Below are 25,950 nucleotides of genomic sequence, written 5' to 3'. Positions count from 1 at the left end.
ACATACATCATGGTGGGGTCCAAAGAGCACCAACCACCACCCGTTGCCTGGTCACAGGGGGAGTAGCCAATCCGTTTACGGTCCATATATGACACATGGGTTAACAATGGGCCGAGTAAACTCACTGGTTCCGTGGGCTGCTTTTAAGCCTGAGTTTGGGTCGAGTCAGGTCGTCTCGTGGGTCCAGCTTGGCCCATTTAGTTCAATGGGTCGAGCCCAGGTGAGCCCATCATGAAAACACAAACATTAGCATCACCGAAGCTTTTGTGGGCCCTATGAAAATGATGGATGATGACTGGCGTCCTAATTTCAATCGAACTTGAAACGCGGGACCGTATAGTTTATCGATGGGCCGGACCAAGTACCTAACCAGAGCCAACCCAACCCATTTAATATTTCACTACCTTAACCTCTTGGAGATTCTGGTTCTACCTCACCACTTGCACAACAGCAAATATTGTTGACATTATGTCTATTTTTTAAAATAAGAATTTCAAGTATTAATAATTGCTTTTAAAGAATTCATGTGAATCCAAAGCATTGGTTGGTTGGATGAGCTATGAGTATGGTACCATGCTCCATAAACAATCTTGTTGGATTGTATGATCTATGTACCAATTTAATCATGGGTATTTAGATACATTGAGTAAGGTTGCAACTCAAGTGTATAAAAAATTTCTTTCCTTTTAGATCTTGGTAAGATTGTCCAAAGGGGTGAGATGAAGGACCAAATGACATATTTGATTCAGTCGTAAATTTAAACTATGGAGCTTGCAAGAGAAGATGATATCTATTAGGCACTAGCCTCATATCCATGGCTTCGTCTCATTGACGATGATAGAGGCTTTTGGCACTAAAGTTGAGTGATTGAAGATGGGATTGAGATCTCTTTATTTATAAGGTTGGTGGGTGGTGGAATCCTTTCCATCGTTGGATTTCACATGTTCCTTATCCCTGTTCTTCACTACGCCTCTCTCCTAAGAGAGGAATCCAAGCCTATTATTGATAAGGATTTATTACTTATCAATTATGTCTTAAATACTTTAGTTGATATGTTGCTTCAGGGGTCTACAAACATGCTTGTTCACTCTACACCTCTATGGGCCCCATCTAATGCCTTGTTGTTGGGACGCAGATTGCGTCCTACCCCGGCTTAGACAGTAATCCATCCGGGCAGGGCTCTGTGGGGCCCACTGTAATGTAAGTGTTTTATCGATGCTGTTCATATTTTTCCTCAGATCATTTTAATGTATGAGCCAAAAAATGAGGCAGGTCCATGGCTTAACTGGACCACAAAGTGGGGATTGAACTTCCACCATTAAAAACTTCTTGGGAGCTGGAGAAGTTTCGGATCAAGCTGATATTTATGTTTTCACTTCATCCACGTCTACATGACCTTATGAATAGGTTGGATGGTGGAAAAACATCACGGTGGCCCTCAGAAAGGTTTCGACGGTGAGTGTCATTATCACTGCCGCTTCCTTTGGTGTGGTCCACGAGAGATGTGGACCTGCTTCATTTTTATGATCATACCTTAAAATGATCCAAGAAAATCGATGAAAATCTCATGGCAAGGGCAGTCATGACAACATGGGCACATGGTATGAAAATCTCATGGCAAGGGCAATCATGCACAGAAACTTCCAAGTGGTACTATCATCTTTATTAAGAGATACATAAAAGTTAAACTACATTATTCATTGACTTTATGCATGCAAAATGAATTAATGCACAGAAATTATCTCATCATAATATCTTAATCGTCAACCAAACTTTAATAAACTAGAATGCATACGTAATTGTAATGTCTATATTCTCCCACTAATTCAAGATGTTCTATGAGAAAATATATCTTGATCAATAGGACTGTAGAGAGCCACAATCACCTAATTGACTTTATGTGAGTACATGCACCCACATGCATGTTTCATTTGCATTTCATCTAGCAATAATCAACAACAATATATATATATATATATATGATACTCTGGTGGAGGGTGATGGTTCATGTGCGTGTAACCAAGAATTATACACTTAGCCCAACTCAAGTTGTATCAATCAAGGGTCCAACTTCAAATATATCATAAAATAAATGTTACATAATGACAGCGTCCCTTGCTAGTTATAGGCGAACCTAATATCCTCAGCATTTTCCCCAGGTATTAAAAAATCAGCTTTAAGTAAAAATCATGTGATGCACATTTGAAGCACACTTCCTTTAATGGTGTTGGTTGATGATGTAACCCTCATTGTTTGATTCGTTTTGTTAGCAAACGATTGTATCCCTTGATTCTTAGCATGTTCTCAAGTTGGATCACATAACTAATTAACAATTGTATCCCTTGATTTTCAGCATGTTCTCAAGTTGGATCACAAAACTAATTAACGATTGTATTCCTTGATTTTCAGCATGTTCTCAATTTGGATCACATAACTAATTAAATTTCCGTCGTGGGGAGCTATCATTGTTGGATTCCACGAATTTGTCCATCGATTTTTTCAGTATGTGAATGTTTTCAAATCATGCTTGCAATAATAAAAATATCACCCGATCCAACTATTGATTTATCAATTGATGCATCTTGCAATCTATAATTTCATCTAGGAACAATATCTTTTTTAGCACTTCAAGAAGTTTTAGTTTGATTATCGATTCTTTGATGAAGTCTTGAGACTTGATCTGTCTCTCATTGAAAATTAGATTACATTGGAGGTCATGAACTTGATAAGGTCCTCGTCGAAGATAGGACCTTCATTGAAATCTGCAATATGTTCTTTCAGCTCTTCTAGCATTGATCTGAACATTTGAATCATTTTTTGGCCCTTCTATAAGATCATGGTTGAGAAAAAGTTGGATCTCCATTCACCTCCACAGGCTTGATTGGATTATCATTATTCATTGAATACAAGACAACCTACTGACCACACTTTTTGGAGGTCTATGTATTTGTGGGCCCATCGTGTATGGTATGGCAATCGTATTACCATGGATGGCTCAACAAAAGATGATAAACGTCTTATGAAATGATGTTGCGCCGTCCATTATTTAAGTACTTGTGGCTAATCAAGAAGAGACAAGATGCTGCTTCGTTACCTTTCCCCATTGCCTTAATTAAACTAGGTTAACATGTACAGTTGTAAATGCTTCTATCTTAAGGCTGAGCTTATCAACAACCGCTTGTGAGATCACACTCTTACAACTCTTGCCGTTGATGATCACTTCACAAACCTTCCAACAAATAGCGTATGCCATGCGGAAGATATTTTATGTAGGTCAATCTTGTATAGGCCCATGTTCAAAAAACAAGGGGCTCTTCCAAATAATGAGGCACTTCCCTACATTTGGCTCCCAGTGTAGAGCGCAATAACATAAGGGACTAATGTTGTCTTGCTCGAAGATCTGTTAATGGAGCATGCTAATGAGAAATGATTTCTTCCTCCTCAGAATCCTGGCCAACATCATCATGTGGCGGGTTCTAAAGCTGTACATTGCTGAGCAAGCTCACTACTTTTAATTATCTTGGAGTGTAACAATTACTTCATCTTTTGTTATTAGTTCTTCAACTTGACAAGCAATCGCATGTCCTTATGATCGAATGTCAAATTCTCATCCATGGGGATAAAAATCCCTCTTCCTCCACTTACTAACAGTTCAAGGAGGCATGTAAAAAAATAAAAATAAAATGAGTGAGAGAGAGAGAGAGAGAGAGAGAGAGAGAGAGAGAGAGGACAGACACTAGGATACACCCAGATTGAAACTAATTCCCTTATACCAGCTAATGAAAAGCCCAATTGGCAGGCTGGTAATATACAAAGAAGATGCAAATCACCAATAAAGGAAATCCAATGGAAGACACACATGCATTCTAGCATCTTAGATCAACCTCACGGTAAGACCTAAGGGACAAACAATCTTCGAGATCTCCCCACCCACATTATCATTTTTTTCTCATGTGGAGAAGAAGAAAAGAATTTTTTAATGAATCTAAAAACCAAGCCTCTTACATATGGGTAAATAACAAAAATATTGAAATTCAAATCCTAGACAATCTAATAAAAAGGAAATTTCTAAGCAGATTAGCCAACCAATATAAATTAACACCTACGGTAACGATCATAAAGTAACTAAAGAGAAAAAAAAGAAAGAGAAAAAGAAACGAAGTAGATGACTAAATGACCTCTATACTAAGTAATATTAGCAAGTCATGTGGGCCTACAACTTGAATCAAGCACTCATGATGTGCATTGTGGATCAAGAAGCTTCTCCACTAAAATGGAGTCAAAAGTAAAATAGTGAAAGTGAGCTGGATTTTGGATGTAGTAGTGTAACCAATAGAATGTTGATGAACGATCTTTGTGATCATTACACACCATGTGGGATGTGTTATTCAGCATGGAAAAATAATTTCTACATTCCAGTAAGGTTTTCAATAGGGGCATGGAAAAACTATTTCTACGTTCTAACATGTAAGTACGACTTCTTAGGTTGAGTTCTCAAACCATTAAGTGCGACTTCTTATATTACTCTCAATCTCAAGAAGGGTATAAATGTTGTAACCTTCTAACATATAAGATATATATAACAGCTGATGTGACACTCTTTGAAGAGAATCCTTACTTTTCCAAAGAAGGACGATCTCTACATGATCCTCTTACTTGTCAGGAGAAGTTCATGCAATCTTATGTTTCTCTTGAAGTAGTTGAATCTTGGGTTTTGCCTTTTATTTGGGGAAAAATATCTTTTTCTTCACTTGGTTTTTCTTCTCCAACAAGCCCTACCACAACTGGTCGAGCTCATCTTCGATTCCTCCATGGTTAGTGCATCATTTTCAATTTCCTTGTAGATTTGAGTTTTTTGCACTTCCATTTCTTTATTTGTGTTGTTTATTTCAAGGTTTATAGTTGTTTTGTGGGTTTTCTAGCTAAAAAATTGATTTACTTGAAATCCTTCTTGCCTCTTTTGTAATCCTTGTATTTCTTGATTTTCTTGTTTCAATGGAGAGTAGAAATAAGAAGAAAGTATCTCGTGGTCCCTCTTCTTCTCGTTCCGCTCCTATCACTGTACGCCATCTTTGGTCACCCGAGGAAGATCCTGAGTATGTGCGAGATATTCGCTTACGCAACGTGATAGTTAAACGGACAATTAACACTAATCGTTTGACACCATTTGGTATTATTTCACTCCTTCAATCTGTAGGATGTGATAACATTTTACATTGGGGCGGTCTGGCATACCGCTCCATTGCGCAGGCCATATTTGTTTGCATTAGTGACTACTTTTCTGAAATCTAACGTTTACAATTATAACCAGAGAAGGTCCAATTGAAGTGGACCGTCACTTAATTTCTAGACTAATAGACCTTCCAGTTAATGATGACGGTCTTCCCATTCATACAATTGTAATAAAACCGTCTAAATCTGAGAAGAGAATGCTCGCTAGAGTTTTATGTAACATGAATGTAGAATGGATTGGGGGAATGCGCTCGCTTCCAAGTTTATGTTACCCAGATAAAAGGTTCTCTATCGAATTTTTATTTCAAATGTCTACCCCATATTTGGTAACAAAACCGGCTTACTACATTCATATCTCGTATTCTTCATTCGATTATTACTGGTGTTTCTGTTTGTCTTCAATCCCTTATCTATTACATCATTATTCAGTTCCGTCTCCACCCAGGTCATAGCGATATACCTTTTGCCTATCTTATGACTGCACTAGCCACACATGGTCTTGTGGCAATGCATGTTGGAGAAGTTCCAATTAACCATCCACCATTCAACAACTCGAACATAAATAAGATGAATTTGAGATTGGCTATAGGCCAAGTTGATGTAGGTGCTAGAGAAGCAATTGAAGAGGAGGATGCTTTGCCTCAAAATGATGTCAATATGGATGACATATTTGATGAGCTTGAGTCTGACTCCGCCGCTGATTCTGATTATCAGCCTCCTGACTTTGATACGAGTTTGCAATCTCTTGAGGAGAAGGTAGAGCGTATGCTTGTGTCTCAAGAAATGCAATTTAAATATATGCGCAAATATCTTAGGCGCATTGATAAGGGACTTCATCAAATTGATCCTTCCATACCTGCTCCTTCTTCTGGTTCAGATTAGTTTTGAATTTCTGATATGTAATAACTTTCATACTTGGATTTCTCTTAACTCTATATGCTTGGACATGTTTTCTTATTTTTGTGGACATGTTTAATGGTTATCTTGACAATAGTTTTGTTTTCTTAAACTTACTTCTTATTCTCATTACTAAATGCTCTTATGCTACTCTTATACTTCCATCATTTATATACTCTTTCCTTTGTCATATTGTGACAAAAAGGGGGAGAATTTGTGTTGTATTGTCCATTTAATGATATTAGATTCAGTGGAAGATGTAAAATATATGTGGAGTAGTTGGATCTGTATTTGTTCATATACAGGTTCTGCAAGCTATTTCTTCCTTCTCTTGGATTCTATGGAGTAATGTATTAATGGGGAGTATTTATCTTTGCTGACCAGTTTTTCACTGGTGCATGATTCTTCATTGATCTAATTGGTACATGATGTTTTATTAATCTAACTGGTGCATGATTCTATATTGATCTAACTAGTGCATGATTCCTTGGTCTTGGTTTGTTCAGTCACAAATTTGACAAAGGGGAAGATTGTAAATATTATCTTATCTAGCTCCTAGGTTTGTTAAATTTTGTTAGGCCAAAACCTCTTAGAATCTATATCTTGTTTAGCAGTTAGTGTAAGATCAACTTCAAGTCATTCTTGCCAATCTTGTTTATATTCAAGTATAAAATCAATACATTCAAGTACAAGATCAAGAAGTTCAAGTACTAGATCATGTCTTCAAGCTTCAACTACTTCAAGAGAAAGATATCCCATTCATTATCTTATCTTGATGCTCCTACTTTGTTTGCCTTCTCCAAGCCTATTCTTGTATATCAACTGATTAAATCCTCCACTGATCAGTCACCTATCATTCCATCCACATCTACTAGTCTTTCAAGTACAATCTCAGTCACCTATCATTCCATCCACATCTTCCCGTCTTTCAAGTACAATCTCAGTCACCTACAATTCCATCCACATCTGCTAGTCTTTCAAGTACAATCTCTCATCATTGGCTTGCGTAGATCTTCCCGTTCATGCACGAAACATCCTATTAACAATTTTGTTTCCTATCAACATCTTTTACCTTATTCCTAAAACAAATCAGCATCTTTTACCTCCCAATCTTTTGAAACTTCCATATCATCCTCTGTTATCCCAGGTAATTTGAAGGAAGTTGTGAGTAGCTCTAACTAGACTCCGGCTATGATGGAAGAAATGTAAGCACTTGACAAGAACAATATCTAGGAGTTAGCTGTTGGATACTTATGGGTTTATACTATCAAGTATCTTCCAATATTGACTATTATAAAACGGTTTGTCACTAACGGTTATATTCAAACATATGGCATGGATTGCTATGAGATGTTCTCTCCTATGGCTAAACTTAGTTCGTTATTTCCTTAGGGGTAAATTTATACTGGCCCCCTTTTCAACTAGACGTGAATAATGCATGTTATTTCCCTAGAGGTAAATTTATACTGGCCCCCTTTTCAATTAGATGTGAATAATGCATTCTTACATGGTGATCTCACCGATGAGGTTTATATGAATGAACCCCAGGTTTTTTCTATGCCACACAATTTACATCTTTTATGTCGACCAAAGAGGTTTATCTATGGTCTTGAACGGTCTCTACATGCCTAGTTTGATAAATCTAATTGTACTATTTTGAATTTTTAATTTGTTGGAAACCACGCAGTCGATCACTTCTTTTTATTTTTCAGCAACCCATGAGGGTTATAGTGTTGATTGTCTATATAGATGGCATTGAGTTGTCTGGCAATGGTAATGAGGGTACGGTGGCCATTAAATCTTTTCTTAAGACTTGGTTTTGAGATCAAAGACCTTAGGACTGTATTATCTCGGAATTGAAGTTGCTCAATCAAAGTCAAGAGTCGTGCCCTCTCAAATGAAATATGCTCTTCATCTTCTCACAGAGACCAAGATGCTAGGATGCATGCTTGCTAATGATACGACACAGAATCAAGCCCAATGATAGTGAACTTATCTCTGATCTTGGCATGTACAATCGATTGGCTGGCCAATTTATCTATTTAACCATTTACAGGATGGATATTTCACATTCAGCAAGTGTTGTCAATTCATGCATGCCCCTCCTACAACACACTTGACAGTGTGTGTGTGTGTGTATATATATATATATATATCGTAATTTTCAGTATATTGAAATGAGGGTTTCTAGAGAATCCCACCCAAAATCTCTGGTTTCAAAATCACCAATGAGATAGTTGCAAAAAGCCCACTTGCTGAAAACCAATTGGAAGGCTTTCGGGGACTTAGTTATTGCAGAAAAAGGCTATCCGCAGAAGTTGCATCCAAAAGGGCCCTAAAAATCTCCCACCTACTGTTTGGTCATTTCTTCCATAATCAAATGATATTCAATCCAACTGCGCATCCAAACACCATACTTGATGGTAGGCTCCAACATTGTTACCTAAAAGAACCCATGGCCTCAAATCTGTGCATGTTACACATCACTGTCCTTCCTGCAAGAAATGAGAAACAAACGTGTGAGAAAGGAGTAGAGCTGATCTTTTTGATGAAGCTATAAGCCTGAATGAAGTAAAAATGGCTATGGCAGACAGTTACAGTCGGCAAACATGGAACTTGATAGAGATTCATATGCCTGGATTAGTAATTCCCCAACAGATCAACTGATTAAATTGATATCATTGCAAAACATGCCACTCAACAAGCAGGTCTAATAGAGCCAGAGTAATAGGATGCCAAGCCTCAGCAAATGCAGTTTGTCATGGCTTTCAGTTCGATATGTGGACCCATAATTCGTAGATCACCATAGATTGACCGCTGTTCCATGCTTTCTTCACTGTTTAGCTGTGGGCTACCACTCAGATGGATGTGGAACACTTCTGGGGCATGGTCCATCAATGGTGATTCCCATCAGATCAACTGTTTGGACCACCAAACCATGGGTCACGAATGTGCTGCATTGAAAAGGCCTCATCAAACTGTATTTGCTGAGAGTCGGTACCCTATAACTCCTTATCGAGCCACCCTTCTACAAAACCCTCGTGGGTAATCAATAAACTAAAGTTACAAACAGCGCAAAAAAAAAAAAAAACCCTCCCAATATGGTCATCTACAAACTCCCATCCACATGTCAGCACGACAAAGAAGGACCACATCCAGAAGTTCCTGAAGACTCTGCAACATCCTCTAACTTCATAACTGCTACTTCCTCTTTCAGCTTTCCCCTATCTGAACCATCTACCACTCTATTCAATCTCTTTAACCAGATATCATAATCTACGGGATAAGGAGTCCCACAGAGACTATCCACATAATCAGCAAATGCCTTAAGAAGTGCTGAAACCTCGCCAAGCTGCTGCTGAATTGACCGCCTGGCCCAACATTTCTCCCTCCACTGCAGTGCTGACTCAATAGAGTCCTGCTGCTGCATTGTGCCCCCGCAGATGAAATAAAGGAGGTAAATGAGGCTCTCAGCATCCGATACTGGACACAGCTTTCCCTGCTGAAGCGCGTGGGTTGAAGAAAACTGCAGATTTATTGCGGGGCTGTCCCTATCCTCCAGAACTGCACGACCCCACGATACAGGCATGTACAAAAATCTGGGGCTAGCACCAGAAGTATCAACACGTACTATATTTTCAGGACATATGTCACCATGTTGGATGTTGGCCGATGCCGCGCTCCTCAGAGCTGATAAGCAGTCCCTGCAGCAGCGCAACGCTTCCTCACAGGAAAACGGGCCATTTCGTGCAACAATGGATGATAGTGGGTTCCCAACTGGATATGTTACGAGACTTGGAGTCCCGCACCATGGGTGATCGCATCGACCACCTGTGCTTTGTTTTCTACAAGGGCCCGAATGCAAAATCCGACCAGAGGTGATGATTTCTGGTAAATACTTGCTGGAGATCCCTTGCTGTTTCATGATGTTCAATACCTTGGTCTGCCTTTGAACTTGGTACCAAAGGCTCATATCCTCCCACGATGGCTCAAGCTTAGATGGGTGAGCTCCTACGTACACAGTCAATAGCTCGCCAGGGTTTTCTAGAGAAACCGCACTGTATGATAAGCACTCTCCATTGACAAGAGCCTCCTGTATGCGGAATCCTTTCTGCCCCTGAGAATCCTCCAAAATCATCACCTCCCCCTGCTTAAGCTTCAAACGTGTTGTTTGCTTTTTAACAGACTTCTGATCTTCATTGCAGTCAAGTTCAACAATCTCTCCTTGTTTATGGTTAGCATGATGAGCAGTGGCTGGCCCATTCCCATTTGCAACCAGGCGACACTCTATCCAACGTTTCTGAATTCGAAGGCTGTGGTCCGCAGCTAATGAGGCGATTGACTTTCTAGGCGGTCCTTTCCACTGCACAATGGAATAGAAGGTTGCTTGAAGTACCTGAAGGGTACCTAAATCCCCCCAATTTGGATTTCCTAGCTTATTCCATATCCGGTCGATGGGTGAAACATTGACTTCCGCATGTAGTTTGACCCATTCTACAACGGAGCGGTATGGGTCCCCTGAATTAACTTCGAGCTTACTCAGATCGCCCCCCAATTTAACCACTCCACCAAATTTAGAATCCATAACCAGAAGATAGACAGAATCCCCGCTGACAGTGTTGTACTTGCTCAAAGTCCTCGAGAGAAGTATGTGAAATCCATAAAAGAGGGCTTCACAAACAGTCGCTGTCGAAAATCCCAATTCGTTACCCTGTGCAATATCCGATTTGAATAAAGCAAGCTCCACCACTTGATCCCACTGAACTTGTAAATCAGCACTGCTGTTTGCTACCAAAGCGGCCCCACAAAGTGCTCCAAGCCTTCCCTTTGATATTGCATTTTCCACGGTATAAAACCTAGATCCAGGGTGTCGAGGACAAGATACTGAAAAGGGGAGTGGCCCGCTTTTGTGCCAAAAGGTACGCCATAACCCATCAGTAATTGCATGAAGAAAGTCTTCCAGCGCAACAAACTCATCTTCTTTTAAATCATCAGAAGCATAGAGGGAGTATGGCATCCGGAAAAGTTGCTGAAACAAGACCCCCTCCAATGCATAATCAAGTTTGCGCAGGTCATCGATCGGGAAAGGAGATTTGAATAATTGCTTCATGTCAGTAGAATCAGTACATGTTTTCTCAAGAATCCAATCTTCAAGATCATGTGAAAATGAATGGATGTCCACAAGTTTCTTCACAAAATCTTTGAGCCCTTTGAACACTCTTCTAGAAGTAGGAATGAACCTGCTTGAGGTTGAAAACTCGGACCCGCGATCAGGAGAAACGCCTGCATCACATAGCCTTCGCCTTTATTTGTGTGATAGTATACAAGCTTAAATTGTAATCTAAAATTCCAAGTGACCAGCATTTGCAGAAAAGCTTTGCTAGCAAGACTCACCCAAGCAGCTCTGCCTAGTCATTTGATATGATCTGACTCTTCATCAAGAAGGTCCCACCATATGTGGTCTACGTGACAAAAATCTCACTGCCCAGTGATCCTCACCATCCAAAGAAGGTGAATTAGAAAATGTTTTTTTTAAAAAAATCTTTTTCTGGAGCATTATTTATAATTCACTTTTATGTCTATGTGATCTCAGATGGGCAAGATCTTTCACATGTAGCACGCCTATTGTGGGATCTCTTACATGAGTGGGTGGTGATGGGTGGGGGTGCACATCGAACCGGTAGAACCGATCAAACGGTCCGGTTCTAGACTGCACCGGTTCCGGTTCCAAAAATCAAAGAACCGTTGGATACGGTTCGGTTCCGGTTCCAAAAATCAAAGTACCGTTGGATACAGTTCGGTTCCGGTTTAGGGGCATGTAGAACAGAACCGAACCGTTGATCCGAACCGTGGATCCGAACTTATGTTTAAATCCAAAAAAACTAAAAAACCCTCTCTCTCGCATACCTTGTGATAAGATGCATGTGTTGCTAACGTGAATCCACATATGTGTTATACATATCAGACCCATATGTATGGCTAACGTCAATACACACGTGTTATGGTACAATATTACATCTATTGCTTGTAGTTGATATTATGCACATCAGTCAATTTAAGTGCACATCAGCCAACACGTGTGTATAGCCATATATAACACACGTGTGTACATCAGCCATATATAACACACGTCTATTTCCTCCTCAGGAGGATTAAGTCTGCCAGGGGCAATTGTCAATGACACCTCTCCACGAGAGGGACCCACCGAAGCAGGGCGCTTCGCTGAGGACCCAGTTGTCCTTTCCCAGTACTGAAAGGCCTCGTTGGCACCAATGGCCATCTCCGCCAGCAGCGAGGGCGATTCTGAAACATTGTAGAGATGTCTCGCTTCGCCCTCGTCCGGATTGCGATCTATGGATCAGATCGTCCCAAGGACAAGCCAGAATGGACAGACTCTCGTGCACAATATTTCTCTCTCTGTATACTCTCGGTATTTTGTATATGATTCTATTAACAAGAGAAGCTCATACCTTTTTATAGGAAAGGAAAAGAGTTTGGATGAGACCATATCATCCGGTCTTATCACTATCTCCTATCATAAATCAAATTCAAAATTGAATTTGAAATATAACAGAAAAGGAGAAAGGTCGAAAGATGCCTAAACTTATGGGACCCACCCACTAGTGATTGCTCACCAGTGGGCCCCACTGGCCTACGTCCAACATTACACACCATGTGGGATGTGTTATTCAGCATGGAAAAATAATTTCTACATTCTAGTAAGGTTTTCAATAGGGGCATGGAAAAACTATTTCTATGTTCTAACATGTAAGTACGACTTCTTAGGTTGAGTTCTCAAACCATTAAGTGCGACTTCTTATATTACTCTCAATCTCAAAAAGGGTATAAATGTTATAACCTTCTAACATATAAGATATATATAACAGCTAATGTGACACTCTTTGAAGAGAATCCTTACTTTTCTGAAGAAGGACGATCTCTACATGATCCTCTTACTTGTCAGGAGAAGTTCATGCAATCTAACTCTTTATCCCATTCATTATCTTATCTTGATGCTCCTACTTTGTTTGCCTTCTCCAAGCCTATTCTTGTATATCATCAACGGATTAAATCCTCCACTGATCAGTCACCTATCATTCCATCCACATCTACTAGTCTTTCAAGTACAATCTCAGTCACCTACCATTCCATCCACATCTACCAGTCTTTCAAGTACAATCTCAGTCACCTATCATTCCATCCACATCTACTAGTCTTTCAAGTACAATCTCTCATCATTGGCTTGCGTAGATCTTCCCATTCATGCACCAAACATCCCATTAACAATTTTGTTTCCTATCAACATCTTTTACCTTATTCCTAAAACAAATCAGCATCTTTTTACCTCCCAATCTTTTGAAACTTCCGTATCATCCTCTGTTACCCCGCGTAATTTGAAGGAAGTTGTGAGTAGCTCTAACTAGACTCCAGCTATGATGGAAGAAATGTAGGCACTTGACAAGAACAATATCTAGGAGTTAGTTCTCTATCCAAGGGTAAGCAAACTGTTGGATACTGATGGGTTTATACTATCAAGTATCTTCCAAATATTGACTATTATAAAACGGTTTGTCACTAACGGTTATATTCAAACATATGGCATGGATTGCTATAAAATGTTCTCCTATGGCTAAACTTAGCTCGTTATTTCCTTAGGGGTAAATTTATACTGGCCCCCTTTTCAACTAGATGTGAATAATACATGTTATTTCCTTAGAGGTAAATTTATACTGGCCCCCTTTTCAATTAGATGTGAATAACGCATTCTTACATGGTGATCTCACCGATGAGGTTTATATGGATGAACCCAGGTTTTTTCTATGCCACACAATTCACATCTTTTATGTCAACCAAAGAAGTTTATCTATGGTCTTGAACGGTCTCCACATGCCTAGTTTGATAAATCTAATTGTACTATTTTGAATTTTTAATTTGTTGGAAACCACGCCGTCGATCACTTCTTTTTATTTTTCAGCAACCCATGAGGGTTATAGTGTTGATTGTCTATATAGATGGCATTGAGTTGTCTGGCAATAATAATGAGGGTACGGTGGCCATTAAATCTTTTCTTAAGACTTGGTTTTGAGATCAAAGACCTTAGGACTCGTATTTTCTCGGAATTGAAGTTGCTCAATCAAAGTCAAGAGTCGTGCCCTCTCAAATGAAATATGCTCTTCATCTTCTCACAGAGACCAAGATGCTAGGATGCATGCTTGCTAATGATACGTCACAGAAAATCAAGCCCGATGATAGTGAACTTATCTCTGATCTTGGCATGTACAATCGATTGGCTGGCCAATTTATCTATTTAACCATTTACCGGATGGATATTTCACATTCAGCAAGTGTTGTCAATTCATGCATGCCCCTCCTACAACACACTTGACAGTGTGTGTGTGTGTGTGTGTGTGTGTGTGTGTGTGTGTGTATCGTAATTTTCAGTATATTGAAATGAGGGTTTCTAGAGAATCCCACCCAAAATCTCTGGTTTCAAAATCACCAATGAGATAGGTGCAAAAAGCCCACTTGCTGAGAAAACCAATTGGAAGGCTTTCGGGGACTTAGTTATTGCAGAAAAAGGCTATTTGCAGAAGTTGCATCCAAAAGGGCCCTAAAAATCTCCCACCTACTGTTTGGTCATTTCTTCCATAATCAAATGATATTCAGTCCAACTGCGCATCCAAACACCATATTCGATGGTAGGCTCCAACATTGTTACCTAAAAGAACCCATGGCCTCAAATCTGTGCATGTTACACATCACAGTCCTTCCTGCAAGAAATGAGAAACAAACGTGTGAGAAAGGAGTAGAGCTGATCTTTTTGATGAAGCTATAAGACTGAATGAAGTAAAAATGGCTATGGCAGACAGTTACAGTCGGCAAACATGGAACTTGATAGAGATTCATATGCCTGGATTAGTAATTCCCCAACAGATCAACTGATTAAATTGATATCATTGCAAAACATGCCACTCAACAAGCAGGTCTAATAGAGCCAGAGTAATAGGATGCCAAGCCTCAGCAAATGCAGTTTGTCATGGCTTTCAGTTCGATATGTGGACCCATAATTCATAGATCACCATAGATTGACCGCTGTTCCATGCTTTCTTCACTGTTTAGCTGTGGGCTACCACTCAGATGGATGTGGAACACTTCTGGGGCATGGTCCATCAATGGTGATTCCCATCAGATCAACTGTTTGGACCACCAAACCATGGGTCACGAATGTGCTGCATTGAAAAGGCCTCATCAAACTGTATTTGCTGAGAGTCGGTACCCTAAAACTCCTTATCGAGCCACCCTTCTACAAAACCCTCGTGGGTAATCAATAAACTAAAGTTACAAACAGAGCAAAAAAAAAAAAAAAAAAAACCCTCCCAATATGGTCATCTACAAACTCCCATCCACGTGTCAGCATGACAAAGAAGGACCACATCCAGAAGTTCCTGAAGACTCTGCAACATCCTCTAACTTCATAACTGCTACTTCCTCTTTCAGCTTTCCCCTATCTGAACCATCTACCACTCTATTCAATCTCTTTAACCAGATATCATAATCTACGGGATAAGGAGTCCCACAGAGACTATCCACATAATCAGCAAATGCCTTAAGAAGTGCTGAAACCTCGCCAAGCTGCTGCTGAATTGACCGCCTGGCCCAACATTTCTCCCTCCACTGCAGTGCTGACTCAATAGAGTCCTGCTGCTGCATTGTGCCCCCGCAGATGAAATAAAGGAGGTAAATGAGGCTCTCAGCATCCGATACTGGACACAGCTTTCCCTGCTGAAGCGCGTGGGTTGAAGAAAACTGCAGATTTATTGCAGGGCTGTCCCTATCCTCCAGAACTGCACGACCCCACGATACAGGCATGTACAAAAATCTGGTGCTAGCACCAGAAGTATCAACACGTACTATATTTTCAGGACATATGTCACCATGTTGGATGTTGGCCGATGCCGCGCTCCTCAGAGCTGATAAGCAGTCCCTGCAGCAGCGCAACGCTTCCTCACAGGAAAACGGGCCATTTCGTGCAACAATGGATGATAGTGGGTTCCCAACTGGATATGTTACGAGACTTGGAGTCCCGCACCATGGGTGATCGCATCGACCACCTGTGCTTTGTTTTCTACAAGGGCCCGAATGCAAAATCCGACCAGAGGTGATGATTTCCGGTAAATACTTGCTGGAGATACCTTGCTGTTTCATGATGTTCAATACCTTGGTCTGCCTTTGAACTTGGTACCAAAGGCTCATATCCTCCCAGGATGGCTCAAGCTTAGATGGGTGAGCTCCTACGTACACAGTCAATAGCTCGCCAGGGTTTTCTAGAGAAACCGCACTGTATGATAAGCACTCTCCATTGACAAGAGCCTCCTGCATGCGGAATCCTTTCTGCCCCTGAGAATCCTCCAAAATCATCACCTCCCCCTGCTTAAGCTTCAAACGTGTTGTTTGCTTTTTAACAGACTTCTGATCTTCATTGCAGTCAAGTTCAACAATCTCTCCTTGTTTATGGTCAGCATGATGAGCAGTGGCTGGCCCATTCCCATTTGCAACCAGGCGACACTCTATCCAACGTTTCTGAATTCGAAGGCTGTGGTCCGCAGCTAATGAGGCGATTGACTTTCTTGGCGGTCCTTTCCACTGCACAATGGAATAGAAGGTTGCTTGAAGTACCTGAAGGGTACCTAAATCCCCCCAATTTGGATTTCCTAGCTTATTCCATATCCGGTCGATGGGTGAAACATTGACTTCCGCATGTAGTTTGACCCATTCTACAACGGAGCGGTATGGGTCCCCTGAATTAACTTCGAGCTTACTCAGATCGCCCCCCAATTTAACCACTCCACCGAATTTAGAATCCATAACCAGAAGATAGACAGAATCCCCGCTGACAGTGTTGTACTTGCTCAAAGTCCTCGAGAGAAGTATGTGAAATCCATAAAAGAGGGCTTCACAAACAGTCGCTGTCGAAAATCCCAATTCGTTACCCTGTGCAATATCCGATTTGAATAAAGCAAGCTCCACCACTTGATCCCACTGAACTTGTAAATCAGCACTGCTGTTTGCTACCAAAGCGGCCCCACAAAGTGCTCCAAGCCTTCCCTTTGATATTGCATTTTCCACAGTATAAAACCTAGATCCAGGGTGTCGAGGACAAGATACTGAAAAGGGGAGTGGCCCGCTTTTGTGCCAAAAGGTACGCCATAACCCATCAGTAATTGCATGAAGAAAGTCTTCCAGCGCAACAAACTCATCTTCTTTTAAATCATCAGAAGCATAGAGGGAGTATGGCATCCGGAAAAGTTGCTGAAACAAGACCCCCTCCAATGCATAATCAAGTTTGCGCAGGTCATCGATCAGGAAAGGAGATTTGAATAATTGCTTCCTGTCAGTAGAATCAGTACATGTTTTCTCAAGAATCCAATCTTCAAGATCATGTGAAAATGAATGGATGTCCACAAGTTTCTTCACAAAATCTTTGAGCCCTTTGAACACTCTTCTAGAAGTAGGAATGAACCTGCTTGAGGTTGAAAACTCGGACCCCTGATCAGGAGAAACACCTGCATCACATAGCCTTCGCCTTTATTTGTGTGATAGTATACAAGCTTAAATTGTAATCTAAAATTCCAAGCGACCAGCATTTACAGAAAAGCTTTGCTCGCAAGACTCACCCAAGCAGCTCTTCTGCCTCGTCATTTGATATGATCCGACTCTCCATCAAGAAGGTCCCACCATATGTGGTCTACGTGACAAAAATCTCACTGCCCAGTGATCCTCACCATCCAAAGAAGGTGAATTAGAAAATCTTTTTTTTTTTTTTTAAATCTTTTTCTGGAGCATTATTTATAATTCACTTTTATGTCTATGTGATCTCAGATGGGCAAGATCTTTCACATGTAGCACGCCTATTGTGGGATCTCTTACATGAGTGGGTGGTGATGGGTAGGGGTGCACATCGAACCGGTTCTTCCGGTTCCAAAAATCAAAGAACCGTTGGATACGGTTCGGTTCCGGTTCCAAAAATCAAAGAACCATTGGATACGGTTCGGTTCCGGTTTAGGGGCATGTAGAACAGAACCGAACCGTTGATCCGAACCGTGGATCCGAACTTATGTTTAAATCCAAAAAAACTAAAAAACCCTCTCTCTCGCCGAACTTATGCTAATGAGGGTAGTTTCAACCATGGATGCAAAGGGCAAATCAAGAGTAGCAGAAATTAAAATTACATAAGAAAGGGGTTAAATGAACACATTCAAGATTTAACCATAGACCCTCTTCATCACCAGCTGAACTGCACTCCACCCGACTCTCTTATAAATCCTTACATCTCACTGTTGATCGCCAACCTAACAGCACTCCACCCTCACTGTTTGAGGGTTAGTATTGATCAGGTCCATGATTATCATATTATTTATACAAATACAATAATTTTACCCATTTAGTTGTTATTCCCATCATGAATTTCTTATTATTCTAAAGAATCACCTTTATCAGGAAATTCTATCTCATCCATGACTTGAATGATAGATGACTATAAAAACAGAAGGCCAAGTTAAATATGAATTTGATCGTTCCCTCATGTGATTTTTGCAGCAGCAGGGGTTCAGGACCCCCAGCATATGTCATCCAATTGGGACCCACATGCAGAGATTCTCTGCTCATCGGAACCGTCCATTTTATATAAGCTTCCACTAATGGGCCACAGTCAATAATCATGCTGAAAGGATAATAATGGCCAATGACTAATGAAGCTGATGTAGAGTCTACCTCCACTGTTTCCTATGATGCAGTCCCTGGATGGACAGTGGATATAAATGCATCTCATACCAATTGGGCTGGATTTTTAAAAGCCCAGAACCGTGGAACCAAACCGGTTTTCCGGTTCCGGTTCCGAAAATCCTAGAACCGTTTCAGTTCTGGTTTCACCCCAGAACCAGACCGAACTGACCCGTGTGCACCCCTAGTGATGGGTAGGGTGACGGGTTGAGCAACTTGAGTGAACCTCCAAAGCATTTCTCTTTATAAAACGGACAAGTACATGTAATAGTGTTAGAAGTAAAGGGCCAATAAATTAGAATTTAAAATAATAATAATAATAATAAGCATTGCAAACTGGATTCAAATAATCCAGATTTACTGTAGCTCAGGTATTATGAAATACAAACTGACGTCATAGCTGCAATGAAACTGCTTTCAGACTGAAAAACATTTACCATGGCAAACTAACTCAAATAAAATACGAGAAAACATGACCACTGCAAGGGAAGCTTTGGAAAACAACACTGAAACAGGTGTGCATTGCACCTTCGAAAAAAAGACCAGTGTTTACAGTTTTCTGTTTCTTTTCTATTTTTCATTTCATGCTCTCGCATGCATGCATGCAATGCACCCCCAACTACACATTTATGAGTGGGTTCAGACCAAAGATTAAAAATCAGATTTAGTGTGCGGTATTGATCATAACCCAACCAAGGTATTCTGTAACAGTAATGGTGGCCGTAACGGCCACCACCGTTACATTTATGACACGGGTTGTAACAGCTGTCACGGGAGCCGTAACGGCTGTTACAGTCTCTTTTTTTTTTATTGAAAAAAAAAAAACCCGTATCGACCTCATAATGGACCGTTATGGGGTCGTTACGGCCTTTACAGAGGGTATAATGGGCCATTACAGGGGCTGTAATGACCTTTACGGGTCATTTTCTCTGTAACGGCTGTTACAGCCTTTACGACCCCGTAACGTGTAATGGTTGACACCATTACCTTTATGTAATGGTCTTTACGGCCCCATAACGACATTTATGGCACACCACTTACCGAACCCATATTTATTGGCCAAAACAGGCCAATACGGGCATGGTTTTCAATTCTAACAAGTGCAGCCCATGGATGGGTGATCCATGATGCTCATCTGTTTCATTCCACCGTGGATTAATTATTCGTCTATGACACCCTGATCCATAGCTCAAGTGGTAGACTGAGTGAAAGATACCTCGTTTCAACACTAAGGTGTTGGTATCGATTCCCTATTGGGGGTGGCTAACAGTGAAGTGTGAACTGACAGTGGGTGTACTAACAAGCTAACAAAATAAAATAAAATTATTCGTCCATGAAAAAAAAAAACACTCATCCATAAGACAATCTTAACATTTCTGTTTGTGGCCCATTGATAGACAATTAAAAAGTAAAATAATATAACTGTCAATATTCAACTAACCTAGGACCTCCCAACCTGAAATAGTATCTGGGAATGGTCCATCTACGGTCAGGCAGACCAAACTGTCTTGATTACTCTATTTAATTTCCAATGAGTTGTTCCATACATTAAAAACAAAAATCAAGTTCATATGAAATTCAGAAACATTGATCAGAAAGGTGTACAAGACTCCCATGTTAATTTTGCACCATTTAGAAAGTGGTGGTGACTCTTCAACCATGCACATTGCATAGTTGTATCGTATGGCAATCCAGACCGTCCGAATCACTGACTCTAGTGTGCTGGAGCATAACCAAATCCATTCACTAAGAAAATGATATCATACATCTGATCTTTCCCTTCAAATTTGGATCACTCACCATTTTACTTTTAACGATCAATTCATAGCCATTAATTGGATGCTTATTTTTGCTTGATCAGTATGTGTGGAACAGAGCGGCAAACACACAAGTGAAATTTTGCAAAAATAAAGGAGTCGCCACTAGCCCAAAAATCTCAGAATTTGTGGAGGGTTAGAATCCATAGGACTTAATAACCCAAGGATTGGATTTGATGTTTAATTGAATAACTCCACTTGGTTTAGTTCCGAAGACTCCAATTAAGGCCCTCAGTTATGGAAAGGAAGGTGTTAAGCACCTTTTCCACCCACCCTTGCACGGGGTCTATACTTGGTGGGATTCAATAAATCTAGGATTACAGCTCTAGGACAAAATCCTCCGGTTAATCATTGAAATAAAGAGAATAATTATGAATAGGCGAGAAGGTGTAGAAGGGATTGAAATGTATAAAAATAAATGACTGGAAACTGTCTAGAAATGTTCCATGTATCCCATGGAGGACCTTGGTCCTAGAGTTCGAGAAGAAAGAAAGAAGCCTCAAATCTTCCTACCAATGATGGTCGGGGAGCAGTTTCTCAAGACCCAAGAGTCTGAGGCGTGCACCCTTACCGATCAGTAGCAATGGTTTGGGAGCCATTTCTTAGAACCCAAGAGTCCGAGTCATGCACCCTTGCCAATTGCCTGAGAAGATTAGAGAGATATTAAACCCTTAACCCTTTTCTCATTTCTTGAAGCTTAATGCTCTTCTTCTCCTTCCTCACAAGATAGAAACTACAGGGGAAAGGGGCTTTCTAAGTCTTTTCAACTCACAGGTCCCAGGATTGCAACCTAGCTCTGATACCACTGAAAGTTTGTGCAAAAGAATGGGCCCTTAGGATCCGAGGATCCGACGGTCTACATGATATGGGACCCTCACAAAGCCGAGGATGAACGGTTTAGGTCTACCAATCCACCTAACTACTACTAAAGCATATGGGTTTAATCACCCCTCTGATTCTACAGTATAGATGGCCTTAGATTATGATATATGGCTTAGATCGTTTAAGGGACAAGCTAGATGGACAATATTAATCTCTCAAATTTCTCTATGTACTCTCGTTGTTTCTTAATATTACTTTCACGAGAGGACCTCTTCCAATTTATAGGGAAGGACCGAGAGTTTGGATGAGACCAGAGATTATCCGATCTTATCCTTATCTCCTCATCTAAATCTTCATTTAAAGTTGAATTTGTAATTCAACTTCAAAAAATAGAGAGAAAAACAGGTTTTAAAAAAGGAGGCTAAACCTTGTGGGACCCACCCACTAGTGATTGCCCACAAGTGGGCCCCACAAGCCTATGTCCAACACAACAATTATCAAAGTGAGGAATGACTTGACCCTCATCGGAATCTTCAATTTTCCAACCTCATGTCATTGTCAAGTCACACGCATAAGGCCCCACAACATCTTGCACTTTGACCACTTGTAAAAAAGGTACCCACAATGTATGTTGCATCAAAAAATAATCCATTTCAAAAATCTCGTTACTACCTCCCCAGAGATGAAATTTCCACAACTATTCCCATCAATTACCATCTTAACAATCCTCCCATGTACAATAGATTGAATTCTAAATGGATCACCTTGTGAATCAACAAAATTTGGAACGAATAAGGACGACATAAATCGTGTAAAGGGAACAGGATTATGGATTAGATGGCTGATAAGGAACCATTTTGGTTGGTTTGTGGTAAGGTTATAGTACTTGTCAGGATGTGGGAATGACGAGTGTTGTTAAGGAAAGGGTTGATGAGAATGGGACTAATATAAGGTTATATTGTGCAACAGTTCAGGACTGTTAGATTTGAATAAAGGACTGGATGGGCTGAAATAGAGTTTATGGGTGTGGATTATTTTGTGGAATGTGGATACTGAAGAATGATAGTAACATAAGGCTGGTGGGACTGTGGATTTGAATTTGAGTGGGACTGGGTGGATGGTCAGAAGGCCAGTGGGGTTGGTTGATGCGTGTAAGTATGTGGATATGGTGGGCTATAGGTCTATGATATGGGACCCTTCTTTTTTCATTTTATATTATTTCGTGTGTGTGTGTCTGTCTGAGAGAGAGAGAGAGAGAGCTCAAAATATTATTCAAAAGCAAGGAAAAGTCAAAGGTGAAAGAAGGGGGAAGGTGAGATGTCATCCCATGGCCCAATGATCCGGCCCTTAGTCTTTAAGAATACCACCTCCGTTGAAGTAGCCTAGTTATTAAAGGTCCTATTGTTCTGTTCCTCCTATATAGACCAGATAACACTAACAAGGAGAGAAGCTAAATCACTCTCCTTCTCTTGCCTGTACCAACCACGACCTGAGCTTGCATGAACAGATGAGCATAAGGTGGCATGGAATGATGCATGCCAAACACAGGAAGAATGTTGCCCCAAATTTCAAAGGCAAAGTCACAATGCAGGAACAGATGATTGACCACCCACATCCTTGAGGCACATAGGGCAGCCATTCGTAATTATCATCTTACTGTTTCTCTGATGGTCAACGGTAAGCACTTTGTCATTTCCCACTAGCCAACCAAGCACAACCACTCTGGAGGGGGGCCGGATGATATCGGACAGATAAGGGACAGCAAGAATGATATTAGGGTGTAAAACTTCGATAATAATTTAATTCTCACAGAAAATAGGAATATCAGAGGTCATGAAAACAAAATAGATGATTTACAACTACAAACATGACCAGCAGAAGAATTTCCAGCAACTGATAAATGAACCACATAAATTCCAACAAATCAACCACTTATCTATCTCAACATCCCCACTTCAGCTACACCTGTACCATGAACATGATAGTCCAACATTTGGTCCCATAAAGCATGTAATGCGGGGGCATTTTCACACCGGGCTCAAGTGGGGTTGCCTGTGGGATGCAGGGGCACACTCGAGGCAAGTGGCCCGTGTGAGGCGGTACCCATGTGATTTGGGGCCCACGAGAGTGGTTCGGCCAAGGTCCTAACCCATGAGATGTGGGGCCTGGGCTATGAGATAAAGGGATTGATTCACCATGCTCTAACAGTTCGAGCTTTTAAAGCAAGAGGTTAATTGTCCGCATCAAATTGGTATCAGAACGGGAGGTCTCGTGTTCGAGACTCCTCACCGGGGGTGATTAATGCAAGGGCATTTTCACACCGGGCTCGAGTGGGGTTGCCTATGGGATGTAGGGGCACACTCGGGGTAGGTGGCTCGTGTGAGGCAGTACCCATGTGATTTGGGGCCCACGAGAGGGGTTCGACCGAGGTCCTAACCCATGAGATGTGGGGCCTGGGCTATGAGATAAGGGGATTGATTCACCATGCTCTAACAGTTCGAGCTTTTAGAGCAAGTGGTTAATTGTCCCGCGTCAGCATGCCTGGTCTTATAGCTATCTAAATTAAGGAAACTACCCACTAATTGAATAAAAAAATCAAAATAAAAATTAATAGATACTAAGGGCCAGTTGGGCGTGTTGCTTCTAAGAAGAGCGGAATTGATTCACAATAAACAATTCTGGAGAACTGCCTAGAATTGATTATTGAGAAGATAAACACACACACACACACACAAAGAAGAAGAAGAAGAAGAAGAAGAAGAAGAAGAAGAAAGTCAGGCTGTTTGTGTATTTTGCCTCTGGGCTTTTGCTTGTAGCCTTTGGGTCCATGCAGTCAACTCATTTTAATAAAGCTTGTGTATTTGCGCATCTAAAAAACAGTTTCTTACTGGACTGCTCAACATCTTCTTTTAACCATTCATTCAATAGACATGAATTTGACTTTTGGCATGCTCTAATCAATATGATTTCTAAGATCACAATTTCAACGATTCAGATTAAAGCGTCCATGCACATGAACAGCATGACTTTCTAGACGCCACATATTCTTACATTGCTATTCTTTCCAAATGCAATATGAATATTTTATAGGATTTTGGGTTGATGAAGGAAAGTATTCTTCTTGTAAGAATCCCAAGTGTAGTAGGTTTGGGAGTAGGATGTGGGTAAGAGGAGTTTGTAATGATATAATGAGGATTTTGTATGGGTAAGATGTACACATGGGGTGTTATTTGTGATGGGAGGATTCAAAATTCAATTCTGACACTATATGCCAATAAGGCCTGCATGTAGAAGATCCAGATTGTTCGACAAGTGGGACCCTACCTGCATATGGGCTCTCAGTCCCATGGCCCCAAAATAGTACCAGTCCAGCCATGAGACAGGCTGCACTAGTGTAAAAAATGATCCATATTCAATGTACTCTGGATAGTCTATCTGATGACCTCAATGGCATGATTTTCTGCCACAACACACATACGCCATCCTTGGAGAATGCGGAACTGCATGCCCAATATGTAAGTCTCCTATTTTGTGCTGTACCCTAATCAGGTTCACATGGTAATGATATTTAAATTTGTAAACTTGCATGAAACATGGTTAAGAAGCACGCCTTGTTAGTCATTTTGCGGAACTCCATATCAGAGATAATTCTTTCTTTTTTTACAAATGATTGATATTTTATATTGTGCGATGTTCATTGGTAATCTCACGCCTATCAATGTGTCACTTTCCATGTGTTCGACTCATAAGAGATTGACATTGCAACTGGCAGAGAATTTATTCTCAATGCACATTATGTATAAATGACCGGGGAACATAGATTTACTCAAAATTATGGCACTTGAATGTTAAACATGATAGGAACATAAAACACTGAATATCAAATACAAGGCCATTAGTAAGAGACCCGAATACTAGGCATGAATACAAACCAGATTTTGACTTTCTGAAACTTCCATCCAAACTTTGCCCAGGTGTTGAGTCAAAACTTTTCTGGAATCCTGTAGTGAGACAAATGACTGATAAGATATGTGCATAACCATCAAATATAGCACACTCATTTTGAACCTTCAAGCATGATTTAAGTCGATGCATTGGTGCCATAAGAACTTCGGATCCAGTTGATGTCATCTTAGAGAGGTAGGATTCATGATTTATTGAACATGTTCAGTGAACTAATCTAATGACAAGAAAAGACAAATAAACCCAAAATAAAGATATCTACAAACAACATATATTTACAGGTTTAAAGCTACATATCCTCTCTGTTATAGGAGTACCGTGTCTGAGTGCTCTCTCAATATACCATAACATGTATAGATCCCATTAAGATTCAATTCATATTCATACCAATCTTGTGTAGCTAAAAATAGGTCATTGCTCTCTATTTATGTACGCATAT

At 40.5% G+C, this 25,950-nt stretch overlaps 1 protein-coding gene across 4 annotated transcripts in view; it reads right to left on the bottom strand.

The window, feature by feature from the left end:
* Positions 1 to 8,723: 8,723 nt before the first annotated feature.
* The window catches only part of LOC131235692 (uncharacterized), a 30,820-nt gene continuing 13,593 nt past the window's right edge, over positions 8,724 to 25,950 (bottom strand). The window contains exons 2-3 of one of the 4 annotated variants that reach the window (XM_058232985.1): positions 25,481 to 25,549; positions 8,724 to 11,412 (exon numbers count right to left, since the gene is read on the bottom strand). In XM_058232985.1, the coding sequence (XP_058088968.1) occupies positions 9,260 to 11,412; positions 25,481 to 25,549 (2,222 nt within the window). In that variant the 3' untranslated portion in view covers positions 8,724 to 9,259. Of the gene's footprint in view, positions 11,413 to 14,999; positions 17,694 to 25,455; positions 25,550 to 25,950 lie in introns of those variants that run through there. The other 3 variants (XM_058232987.1, XM_058232986.1, XM_058232988.1) reach the window with 3 other exon arrangements.

Source organism: Magnolia sinica, chromosome 19 (assembly GCF_029962835.1).
Source record: "Magnolia sinica isolate HGM2019 chromosome 19, MsV1, whole genome shotgun sequence".
NCBI classification, from domain to species: Eukaryota; Viridiplantae; Streptophyta; class Magnoliopsida; order Magnoliales; family Magnoliaceae; genus Magnolia; species Magnolia sinica.
The sequence above is the reverse complement of the archived record's forward strand: the minus strand, read 5'-3'. Positions and strand labels throughout refer to the sequence as shown.